The sequence below is a fragment of the Schistocerca serialis genome, chromosome 9, assembly GCF_023864345.2.
Source record: "Schistocerca serialis cubense isolate TAMUIC-IGC-003099 chromosome 9, iqSchSeri2.2, whole genome shotgun sequence".
In the NCBI taxonomy this organism is placed as follows: domain Eukaryota; kingdom Metazoa; phylum Arthropoda; class Insecta; order Orthoptera; family Acrididae; genus Schistocerca; species Schistocerca serialis.
The window spans coordinates 203,955,769-203,969,325 of record NC_064646.1 but is presented as its reverse complement, the minus strand read 5'-3'; the positions used below and the strand labels follow the sequence as shown (position 1 = coordinate 203,969,325).

The window sequence follows — 13,557 nt, the reverse complement described above, 5'->3', positions numbered from 1 at the left end:
GGAGAATACAAGGTCTACCTGTCAGGAGTCAAAGCAGGAATAGCACGATATGGTGTAGGGCTTTACATCAGGAAAGAAATGGAACCCAGCATAGTTGCAATAAGGTACGTAAACGAATGACTGATGTGGATAGATTTGACAGTGTCTAGCAAGAAAATTAGGATTGTGTCAGTATATTCGCTTTGTGAAGGGACAGATCAAGATATGATGGATAGTTTTTATGAGGCACTCAGTGATGTAGTTGTTAGAGTAAAGGACAAGGACAGTGTTCTGCTCATGGGTGATTTTAATGCCAGGATTGGAAATCGAACAGAAGGGTATGAAAAGGTTATGGGTAAATTTGGAGAGGATATGGAGGCCAACAGGAACAGGAAACAACTCTTGGACTTCTGTGCCAGTATGGGCTTAGTAATCACAAACTCCTTTTTTAAACATAAGAACATTCACCGGTATACTTGGGAAGGCAGGGGAACCAGATCTGTCATTGACTATATAATAACAGATCAGGAATTCAGGAAGGCTGTGAGGGACACATGCGTATTCAGGGGATTCTTTGATGACACTGATCATTATTTAATCTGCAGTGAAATTGGGATTGTGAGGTCGAAAGTGCAGGAGGTCAGGTCCATATGTAGGAGGATAAGAGTGGAGAAACTTCAGGATAAGGAAATCAGGCACAAGTACATAACAGCAATCTCAGAAAGGTACCAGTTAGTTGAATGTAGTCAATTACAGTCATTGGAAAAGGAATGGACAAGGTACAGGGACACAGTACTAGAAGTGGCTAAAGAATGTCTTGGAACAGCAGTGTGTAAAAGTAGGATGTAGCAAACAGCTTGGTGGAATGACACAGTCAAGGCAGCGTGTAAAAGGAAAAAGAAGGCGTATCAAAAATGGCTACATACTAGAACTCAGGTAGACAGAGAAAGTTATGTTGAAGAAAGAAACAAAGCCAAGCAGATAATTGCAGCATCCAAGAAGAAATCTTGGGAAGACTTTGGAAACACATGGGAGACTATGGGTCAAGCTGCTGGAAAACCAGTCTGGAGTGTAATTAGCACTCTTCGAAAGGGGGGTAAGAAGGAAATGACAAGTATTTTGGACAGGTCAGGAAAACTGCTGGTGAATCCTGTGGATGCCTTGGGCAGATGGAGGGAATATTTTGAAGAGTTGCTCAATGTAGGTGAAATGCGATCAGTAATGTTTCAGATTTCGAGGTAGAATGGGATAGGAATGATGATGGAAATAGGATCACATTTGAGGAAGTGGAGAAAATGGTCAATAGATTGCAGTGCAATAAAGTAGCTGGGGTGGATGAAATTAAGTCGGAACTCATCAAATACAGTGGAATGTCAGGTCTTAAATGGCTACACAGGATAATTGAAATAGCCTGGGAGTCGGGACAGGTTCCATCAGACTGGACAAAAGCAGTAATTACACCAATCTTTAATCATGGAAACAGAAAAGATTGTAACAACTACAGAGGTATCTCTTTAATCAGCGTTGTGGGTAAAATCTTCTCAGGTATTGTTGAAAGCAAAATGCGAGTATTAGTTGAGGACCAATTGGATGAAAATCAGTGTGGGTTTAGGCCTCTTAGAGGTTGTCAGGACCAGATCTTTAGCTTACGGCAAATAATGGAGAAGTGTTATGAGTGGAACAGGGAATTGTATCTATGCTTTATAGATCTAGAAAAGGCATATGACCGGGTTCCTAGGCGGAAGTTATTGTCTGTTCTACAAGATTATGGAATAGGAGGCAAACTTTTGCAAGCAATTAAAGGTCTTTACATGGATAGTCAGGCAGCAGTTAGAGTTGACGGTAAATTGAGTTCATGGTTCAGAGTAGTTTCAGGGGTAAGACAAGGCTGCAACCTGTCTCCACTGTTGTTCATATTATTTATGGATCATATGTTGAAAACAATAGACTGGCTGGGTGAGATTAAGATATGTGAACACAAAATAAGCAGTCTTGCATATGCGGATGACTTAGTTGTGATGGCAGATTCGATTGAAATTTTGCAAAGTAATATTTCAGAGCTAGATCAGAAATGTAAGGACTATGGTATGAAGATTAGCATCTCCAAAACGAAAGTAATGTCAGTGGGAAAGAAGTATAAACTGATTGAGTGCCAAATAGGAGGAACAAAGTTAGAACAGGTGGACGGTTTCAAGTACTTAGGATGCATATTCTCACAGGATGGCAACATAGTGAAGGAACTGGAAGCGAGGTGTAGCAAAGCTAATGCAGTGAGCGATCAGCTACGATCTACTCTCTTCTGCAAGAAGGAAGTCAGTACCAAGACTAAGTTATCTGTGCACCGTTCAATCTTTCGACCAACTTTGTTGTATGGGAGCGAAAGCTGGGTGGATTCAGGTTACCTTCTCAACAAGGTTGAGGTTACGGATATGAAAGTAGCTAGGATGATTGCAGGTACTAGTAGATGGGAACAATGGCAGGAGGGTGTCCACAATGAGGAAATCAAAGAAAAACTGGGAATGAACTCTATAGATGTAGCAGTCAGGGCGAACAGGCTTAGATGGTGGGGTTATGTTACACGCATGGGAGAAGCAAGGTTACCCAAGAGACTCATGGATTCAGCAGTAGAGGGTAAGAGGAGTCGGGGCAGACCGAGGAGAAGGTACCTGGATTCGGTTAAGAATGATTTTGAAGTAATAGGTTTAACATCAGAAGAAGCACCAATGTTAGCACTGAAGAGGGGATCATGGAGGAACTGTATAAGGGGGGCTATGCTCCAGACTGAACGCTGAAAGGCATAATCAGTCTTAAATGATGATGATGATGATGATTGATACAAACATATATTTGTCTGACCAGAAATCCTTATCTTCTATCTGTTTCACTCCACTGATCCCTACAACATCTGGATTGAGTGTATGCATTTTCGTTTTCAGATTTTCTGGCTTCCCTACTACTTTCAGAATTGTGACATTCCATGCTGTGTAACCTGTAAAAAGTTATTCAGTTGTTGGTTATTCCATCATTTTTCTCATGGTCACCTCCCCCTTAGCTGTCCCCTCCCAGAGATCCAAATGTGGGACTAATCCAGAGTCTTTTGCCAATGGAGAAATCATCATGACACTTTTCAGCTACCGGCCACATACCTGATATGTAAGTCTTTAGGCATTTATTTAAGGCATGCTTCATACGGTGTCTACTAGTTGCACTGACTTCACCATTAGTTGGGTTCATACTCCATGATTAAGCAAGCTGTGCTCAATTTTTGGTTTTGTACGTATCCATCCTATTGTGGTAGAGCACATTATCTTCAGCCTCATAGTTATTCATTTATGGGATTGTTGTTTTCTGTGTAATATATCCTGTACCAATGTGTAATTATTATTTCCTGACAATTGCATTTATTGTATTGCGCTTCACGTGTCTTATCTTAGGTGTGTGCCTTTCTTTTAGTAATGTAGATTTAGCATTATCTGTATCAGATTGCCGTGTGAGATACTGTGGGGATGAGGTGTGGATGTTAGCAACTGAATTTGCTTGGTTTTCCTCACCTTCCTTTGGCACTGTTTCTTGCTGTGGCCACTCTATGGTTTTGTGTGTGTGTACTGGTGCATCTCCTTGTACTCCGTGCAGCAGTTAGTTTTGTAGGTCATACTGTATGTACTAGACATGCTGCTACCTGAGCACTTTTATTGTAAGTTACCTTTTGCAGTTCAGCAATTGGCATTGTGGTTATTTGTAATGATACTTATGCCCTGATGTTGTGGCTTTCTCAAGTCTATGCTACATCTCTGGCTGTACACTGTAGATCGTCAGGTTATTATTTTTCCGTCTCTGAGCGCATATTTACGGATACAGTCACACTTTTTGGTCAGGTCCTGTTTACCTCAATTCTTCTGCTTGACCCAACATTTTTCATGCCTCATCCACCCAGGCTCACTCATAATACTGGATAAAAAAATTGTTAATTTTTCTATGTGACTTGTACAGTTTTGTTGTATGCAATTAAGGTATTTTCTGCTGATGGTTTACAGTTTTAATGACCCTTCTGATGTTAATTAATTTGTATAGTTTTCTACTTAGTTGCCATTAATTATTACAGTAGCTGTTGAGGAGGAGATTAGTATCCTTAAGTCCTGGTAGTGTACATGCCTTTATCCAAACACAGGAACTTTGAAATTACAAATGCAGTGGATTTTATTCAACTTGAACAATAAACACATTGCCTACATACTTTATCAGTGTAGATGCACTTGTTGGGAAGATGTCCTTCCTCTAAGAACTTGTTCCAAAATATTGTGCTATGTAGAGAGACTTATTAAGTAACTATTTATTTGATTTCTAAATGATTCCATCTTTTCTCTGCTTATTGTTCTCTTTGGTAATTTGTTCTACAGGAATTAACCCAGCATTTCTGGATTCCTCCCAAGTTATTTTAAGCTATTTCATTTAAATGTGGTAATGACATCAATTTTGTCTATAGTAATTATGTATGCTTCATTTTAACAAAGCTAATTAAAAAAGTTACACAGTGGATTTAGGATAACATGATTTGGTGTAAAGGGCTCTAACCAACGTATCCTGAGTAGGAGTTCAAAATCTTCTCTAGCTCGTTACTTAGACTTGGGATTTAATAGCTTTGGAATTAAAGCCATCAGTTGCAATACCTAGAATTTATTCCATAAATAATGCTGTAGTTTGCAAGGATTAGTAATTATGGTTCACAATCTCATCTCGATGAATAAACAACAGTTCACATTAATTAACAATCATCATTGTATGTTGGCAAGATTTTGAAATGAGTCGAGATCTCAAGCAGTATAGGCCATGATCTTATCATATTTTGAGTCATAGAAAGTTGTATGGTTAGTGAGCAGCGATTGCACAGCAACAAATTGACTGTGTATGAAGATTATACTGCTACTGGGGCAGAACACCCATTCTGGAGGGTATCTCTTCTAGTGAAACGAACAAATCGTCCAGAGCTTGCTACTGCTGCAGTGAGCTGTGTTGACTTAGTACGTGAGGTGGCCCTCCGTCACTGCCCGCCGTGTGTGTGTGTAATACTATAAATATATAAGGCTGTTGTCATTTCCTACCCATTACTACTGTTTACTGTTGCACAGCCTCAACAGATTTCTTCTTAATGTAAACACAACATTAACTGCAGATGCTCCAAGTAAGCTGACCTGCGTACAAGCACTTGTTACATTAAATTGAGTGAGTAGTGCTGCGCACTCACACATCGAGAAAACAGTGCCCTGACCTCTAACATTGATATGATAAAACAAAACTTCAGTAGAATATTCTGCATAACCCACTGATCAATTTTAAACAATTTCCCAGAAAAAGGCACATAGACCTATGGATCCTCCTTTAAGAAAATGCCTCAATCATCATTTAGTTCATGGTGCTGTGTAGCACTGTGTTGCTTTTGCTTTCTACGGATCTGGTGAAGTCCCGTTACCTTCTATTATTGGCCTAAGGACTTACTCTGTGTAACCTGTGTGCCTATACAATGGCATCCAGGGGGAAGCAAGAATTTGGTTTTAAATATTTAGCACAGTTATTGATTAAATTTAAAAATTTAAAATGCTGTCAAAATTGCTCATCTCTAAGAGCTATTTTCTTACACTAAAAGTTTAACACAATAACATGAGAATTACAGTTAATAACTGTGTGTTTGTCTTGATGCAGCATAAATGACAGCACCCTAATACCTGGGCTTTACTCACTCAGTATTTGAGAATGAGTTCACTTAGTGATCTCTTCCAACAAACTTAACACGTAATTTCAAACCTTTACAAAACTTTTTCTCACTGAGCGATCACCACCACTGCCACCACCACGACAACAACAACAACAACAACAACAACACACACACACACACACACACTCACAATGAAAGGAAAAATGTTTATCACTTATTAAATTTTCGCTGTTCATATAGTAAAATCTCAGCATCAGACATAAGGTTTTAATTTACAATTTCTTTACTGCCAACTTATAATGGACCTTCACTTCCGGTTAATATTTTTAAATGATACCTGCTTGCTGTTGTATGGGAAAGGCAAGTATTCCAAAGAATAATGAATGTGCAGATAAGAGTCACTACTTTTGCACAATAATGGTCGAAATAAATTTTGATATAAAAAGTAGAATTAAGTAATTTTGAAATTTGGAGTAAGTAAACTGAATTTGATATAATTTTAGATTTCAAATTACTTAAGAACAGCCACCAGTTCACTGTGTGAGCAAAAATTGCTGTAATGAGTATTAATTGTTTATAGGCTATAATTACAAGCTAATCACTGAATTGTTATCAGGCAAGAACGGAAACAAAAGCACTGACCCAGGCTCAGCTCTAAAAACACAGTAATATCATGACTTCATCAGAAAACCAATTTGTACTGAACACATGCATGTAAATGTTAATTGTTTGAAAAACTGTTCACTTAACAAATAGCTTTGCATTACTCACTGTAATGGCTAACTCTTACTGATATTAGAAATGGAAATGTTCATAAACACTTGTTTCCTATTATAGTAAGTTACTTCTGGAAAGTTCATAATGTTTCATTTAGCTAAGAATAAGTGATTTTACATTACAGTATTACATAATTTGCAAATATGGGCAGAGTTTACAATTCATACAAAAAACATGAAATATATTATTCTGAAGTAATACTTTGTCAACATTCCTAACTAGGTCATTATTTTTACTACATCCTAATTAATTAGTTCACTTGAATTAATTCTTTGACATTTAACTATATGACAGCATTAATAAAATAATAAAATGTACATATGACAGAAATTATATCAGAACTTCATTACGATTACAGAACTAATTATGTGAAAAATTTATTAGACACTGTATTGTTGTGTCAGACTATTCACAGCACAGTGTGCAGACAGTATCCACATATATCACTGAATGTTTCATAAAATTATATCATTGTCTGACACATAGTCCAGGAGGTATGATATCATGATCGTTGAGCTGCTTGAAAAACTGGCTTGTGCTTAAAATGTAGTATAAATTTACCAGACTATGTTCATCCAGTCTTTGATAATGAGAGCACTTAGTGATTTCCAAGAACCTTTAAGTGTAATTTAAAGCCTTTCCAAAACATTTTTTCAGTTACATGCAAAGCAGTTAGGTGTTTGAAGCTGATTTGTACGTGGGAGTTCAGTTCGTTGAAGGTTCAGGAGTTTACTGTACAGCATTCTTTTTTAAATTTGTTAAAGAACAATTCATCTCAGAATTTGTTGTTGAAATGCTGTTTGTTCACAATGTCCTGAACTGGGGTCCCTATTTCTGGACCAGCACAGAAGGCTGTTGAAGTGGGTCGACTTCGGCTCACTAATGTTTTGTGTCCTGCCTTTGCCATCATTGGCGATCTAATAATACAGTACCCTTGTGTACTGCAGCCATTGCAATTTTGTTCTTGTAACGTGCTGTGCCAAACCAGTAAGAACGTGTGTAGTGCCAGCAGTGCGTGGCAAAAACAGCTTATTCTCCCTGCAATGCCGTCCCCCTTTTCCCTCAGCTGCCCATGTGCTGGGAGCTGGTGGGCTGAGCTTGCTTCCTCTGATCTGCACACCTCCCTGAGAATTTATTTAGGACATTGTGAATAAACTATATTGAACACCATGTTAGTAACTAACATAAATAAATTTATACTGCTATCTTTGTATTCTTCTCTATGGCAGATACAACTAGTTATGAACCAGGCCTTTGGTTCTCCACTGCAAGGAGTTCCAACAACACCTGTTGAAGATGATGATGGTGACCTATTTGAAAAAGAGATGCCATCCCTTGGCACAGTAAGCAGCAGCTCTGCTGATAATAATGATGAGAAAGGAGAACATAGATTAAAAATTGCAACAGAAGGTAAATTAAATTAAAGTGTGCTCATATTTGAATCTGAAATTTATTCAGACATTGGAATTAAGCTGCTAGATCTATCTCTATCCTGTCCTACAGGCCTAAAATTTTGTACAGTCTTACAGGTTGTTAGTATTAGTCAACTGATTCAGTTGTTTACGAGGCGTAAAATAATCAAGAAACTGTAGTTGTATATTAGGCTTAATTGGAATGTGAGTAGAAGTAGTACATTACAGAGCCTTAAGTTCAGTTCACTGCAATAATTAAAATGGTGAACCCATCAATTATTATGTCCCTCTATGACTTGCCACCCAGAATAACATGCTGCACTCTTGCTACCAACTGATCTTCTCCCCATTTATATTCAATACCTCCTCATTGATTATGTGATCTACCCATCTAATCTTCAGCATTCTTCTGTAGCACCACATTTCGAAAGCTTCTATTCTCTTCTTGTCCAAACTATTTATCGTTCATGCTTCACTTCCATACATGGCTACACTCCATACAAATACTTTCAGAAACGACTTCCTGGCACTTAAATTTATACTCGATGTTAACAAATTTCTCTTCTTCAGAAACGCTTTCCTTTCCATTGCCAGTCTACATTTTATATCCTTTCTACTTTGACCATCATCAGTTATTTTGCTCTCCAAATAGCAAAACTCATTTACTACTTTAAGCGTCTCATTTCCTAATCTAATTCCCTCCGCATCACCCGACTTAATTCGACTACATTCCATTATCCTCATTTTGCTTTTGGTGATGTTCATCTTTTATCCTCCTTTCAAGACACTGTCCATTCCGTTCAACTGCTCTTGGAAGTCCTTTGCTGTCTCTGACAGAATTACAGTGTCATCGGCAAACCTCAAAGTTTTTATTTCTTCTCTATGGATTTTAATTCCTACTCCAAATTTTTCTTTTGTTTCCTTTACTGCTTGCTCAATACACAGATTGAATGACATCGGGGATAGGCTACATTCCTGTCTCACTCCCTTCCCAACCACTGCTTCCCTTTCATGCCCCTCAACTCTTACCAGCCATCTGGTTTCTGCACAAATTGTAAATAACCTTTCGTTCTCTATATTTTACCCCTGCCATCTTCAGAATTTGAAAGAGAGTATTCCAGTCAACATTGTCAAAAGCTTTCTCTAAGTCTACAAATGCTAGAAACATAGGTTAGCCTTTCCTTAATCTATCCTCTAAGATGGGAAATAGTGTCAGTATTGCCTCACGTGTTCCAACATTTCTACGAAATCCAAACTGACTTTCCCCAAGGTCGGCTTCTACCAATTTTTCCAATTGTCTGTAAAGAATTCACATTAGTGTTTTGCAGCCGTGACTTATTAAACTGATAGTTCGGTAATTTTCACATCTGTCAACACCTGATTTCTTTGCGATTGGAATTATAATATTCTTCTTGAAGTCTGAGGGTATTTCAGCTGTCTCATATGTCTTGCTCAGCAGATGATAGTGTTTTGTCAGGGCTGGCTCTCCCAAGGCTGTCAGTAGTTCTAATGGAATGTCGTCTACTCCCGGGGCCTTGTTTCAATTTAGGTCTTTCAGTGCTCTGTCAAACTCTTCAAGCAGTATCGTATCTCCTATTTCATCTTCATCTACATCCTCTTCCATTTCCATAGTATTGTCCTCAAGTACAGCACCCTTGTATAGACCCTCTGTATACTCCTTCCACCTTCTTGCTTTCCCTTCTTTGCTTAGAACTGGGTTTCCATCTGAGCTTTTGATATTCATGCAATTGGTTCTCTTTTCTCCAAAGGTCTCTTTAATTTTCCTGTAGGCAGTATCTATCTTACCCCTAGTGATATATGCCTTTACATCCTTACATTTGTCCTCTAGCCATCCCTGCTTAGCCGTTTTGCACTTCCTGTCGATCTCATTTTTGAGACGTTTGTATTCCTTTTTGCCTGTGTCAATTATTGCATTTTTATATTTTCTCCTTCCATCAATTAAATTGAATATATCGTCTATTACCTAAGGATTTCTACTAGCCCTTGTCTTTTTACCTACTTGATCCTCAGCTGCCTTCACTATAACATCCCTCAAAGCTACCCATTTTTCTTCTGATGTATTTCCCCCACTCCTGTCAATCATTCCCTAATGCTCTCCGTGAAACTCTCTACAACCTCTGGTTCTTTCAGTTTATCCAGGTCTCATTTCCTTAAATTCTCACCTTTTTGCAGTTTCTTCAATTTCAATCTACAGTTCATAACCAATAGATTGTGGTCAGAGTCCACATCTGCCCCTGGAAATGTCTTACAATTTAAAACCTGGTTCCTAAATCTGTGTCTTGCCGTTATATAATATGTCTGAAACCTTCCAGTATCTCCAGGCCTCTTCCATGTATACAACCTTCTTTCATGATTCTTGAACCAAGTGTTAGCTATGGTTAAGTTATGGTCTGTGCAAAATTCTACCAGATGGCTTCCTCTTTCATTTCTTACCCCCAATCCGTATTCAACTACTATGTTTCCTTCTCTCCATTTTCCTACTCTCGAATTCCAGTCACCCATGCCTATTAAATTTTCGTCTCACTTCACTACCTGAATAATTTCTTTTATCTCATCATACATTTCATCAATTTCTTCATCATCTGCAGAGCTGGTTCGCATATAAACGTGTACTACTGTAGTAGGCATGGGCTTCGTGTCTATCTTGGCCACAATAATGCGTTCACTATGCTGTTTGTAGTAGCTTACCCTCACTCCTATTTTTTTTATTCATTATTAAACCTACTCCTGCATTACCCCAATTTGATTTTGTATTTATAACCTTGTATTAACCTGACCAGAAATCTTGTTCCTCCTGCCACCGAACTTCACTAATTTCCACTATATCAAACTTTAACTTATCCATTTCTCTTTTTAAATTTTCTAACCTACCTGCCCGATTAAGGGATCCTGATATTGCACGCTCTGATCTGTAGAATGCAGGTTATCTTTCATCCATGCTGGTTGACCTGGAGGAGGTCACTCTTAGGAGATAACTCATTATGTTTGAGCCCAGTGTGTCTTAGGATTCTGAAACAGGGTCATTGTTGGTGGCTGCAGGAACGTGTGACCCAATGTCCACCACATCATCTATGGAATTTATTTCACCTGTTTCTCTTCCTGTAAGGCTACCGTGAAACATTCTTTCATATGTTCATTAATTATTCTGTTTTCCATCATAGCACTTTACAGCAATCAGTTAAGGTGTTGAGAATGGCTGGTTGTGCATCATGGTCAGAGAGGCAATTCATTTCCTGTAATTATTTACTATAATTTATTGTTATTGTTATTGTCTCTATCAATGTACCAACACTTTCATTTGGTAAGTTACAGTATCTTTGTTTTTAGATATATTTACTATAATTTGTATCACTTATTAAGTGTTTGCCAGCAAAAGTGTTATTTGTTAATGTATTGCTTTCCTGTGTTACTCTGATGGGAAATTAACCACAGAATACATGTTGTAAGTGATGAATAGTATTTCCAAATCATTCTTTTTATCTGAGTCATTCAGAAAATTAATATTATGATCTGCAAGACTACCCTGTGTTTTCTTTTGTTTTGTAGGAGGTATAATAATGACACAATTTTTTGTAAGAATATTTGAAAGTTTCTCATTGGAGAAACCTTTCAAGGCTGTCTGTCTGAATGAGGTATTTAATCTAAAAAATCCCTACCTTTCCCATCTGTCAACACAAGAATTTTACCATTGATGGTGGCATGCCCCAGTTTACTCCTTTGCCTCTCTCGCGTCCCTTGTCCTATAGTTTCAGCTATCAGCTCAGATAATTTATCTTTCCCACTCCTGTTAGGATGTAGGGTATGTATTGTGTATCCTCATCTCCCAAAAGCAAAAACTGGCACAGCACCAATGTAGCTCCACTTGAAGTTAGCAGTAACTCGAGTAGTTCCCAATTAACTCGTCGGGTGGCTTTGTTTGCCTAAGGTTTATCGTGGACCATGTCGCTGCGGAACCTCAACAAAGCCCACACTTCTGCATGATGTTTCTACACGTAACTTCTCCAGGACACTCTAGATACAGTATTGTCTATTCTTGGCCAAGCTGTTGCCTGCTCCTCCAGTCATCATTACCTAGTCCTCTTCACTCAGATCCTTCGTCAGTGCTTCAGTATCCTCTGTTACATGGCCGAGGCTGTAATTAGGTTTTAGAACACTGGTGACCTGGCACAATGATCCTAGTTTTTCCTGCAAGTGATGGCTTACATTCCTCCCATGTCTGCTACCTAGCAGGAAGACCTTTTGTCTTCTATGCAGCTCTGTTTCTGACTTCTCTCTTAAATTATTATTAAATGGTGTGTGGCATCCCCTAATTTCTTCTACAGCTGGATGGAGCCCCTCCCCTTGAACAAGTAACAGGAGGATATATCTGTACTTTAGCCCAGTGATAATAGAACTGTTTCCCACTCCCCCTCCCCCCCCCCCCCCCCCCTTCCTCTTAATCTTGGAAATTCAAACAAATAAATCAGAATTAAGTTTATTCTGTGTTTATCATAAACAAATTTAAACTTAAGCATAGATTTTCCCTTCTTATGCATTTTTCTCTCTCTACTGAGTGATACGACTGAAAACATGAATCTTCAAACAAAGGAAAGTCCAGAAAGGACAGTGGCCAGAGACAGTGATCATGTGTGTGTGAGTTGTGCATGTGAGAATGTGTGTGTGTGGTTTCTACTTCAGAAGATTGGCTTTTGGCTGGAAGCTGAAATGTATAGCAGTCTTTTTTTTGTGCCTGTCTGCGACACAGTGTCTCCTGTACGTGATGACTAGCAGTCTGTCCTTTTCATAACATTGAAAGTGTTAAATTTTCGTGTTTCACAGCTAGTTTCAGCCTTTCAGTCCATTGTCCAAGTGATTTTGTGGTTCTGTGTGAAATAGAATATGTTGTATTACCTCCATGAATAGAAATGTAATGATGTGAATGTAAATTTATGTCAAATACACATACCTACAATAAAAACTACGTCTTACAAATGGAGTTCTACTCATGTTGGTTTACAAATACTATCTTATTAATTGAAGAGTAAAGCTAAACTTGAAATAAATGGAATAATAATTTCAAATACCACAGTCTAGTACAATCAGTCACGACACTATCTGCTGCAAAAGTTGTTACCGTGTGATAGCTGGAGCAACACTTACACTCCAGGCAGTGAGAAAGCAGTCTGTCACACGCCTGATAAGGACAGTATCTGCTTTTCATCCCTTTTCTACGTGATTTAAGAAACAGTTGTTACATTTTTGCATTCCAAGCATTAGTAAATTATCAAAAGACATAATGTTGTCAAACTAGAAGTAAAAATAGCCGAATCTCCCTGATTCAGTGACATAAGCTACAATTTATTCATGGAGAAATACTTTTGAATACGTATAAAATTGCAGCTTACTCTGCTGAAAACAAAAGAATATGAACACACATGATGTATGCATGAGAAGCATCCCTCCTGTTGTTATCCTTATGTTGTTGTTTTTGTGGTCTTCAGTCCTGAGACTGGTTTGATGCAGCTCTCCATGCTACTCTATCCTGTGCAAGCTGCTTCATCTCCCAGTACCTACTGCAACCTACATCCTTCTGAATCTGCTTGGTGTATTCATCTCTTGGTCTCCCTCTACGATTTTTACCCTCCGCGCTGCCCTCCAATACCAAATTGGTGGTCCCTT

General features: G+C 38.4%; 1 protein-coding gene across 1 annotated transcript in view; it reads left to right on the top strand.

The window, feature by feature from the left end:
- LOC126418739 (uncharacterized) overlaps positions 1 to 13,557 on the top strand; it is a 126,307-nt gene that overhangs the window by 30,763 nt on the left and 81,987 nt on the right. Inside the window, exon 3 of the mRNA XM_050085655.1 lies at positions 7,696 to 7,876. Coding sequence (XP_049941612.1) covers positions 7,696 to 7,876 — 181 coding nt within the window. The remainder of the gene's footprint in view (positions 1 to 7,695; positions 7,877 to 13,557) is intronic.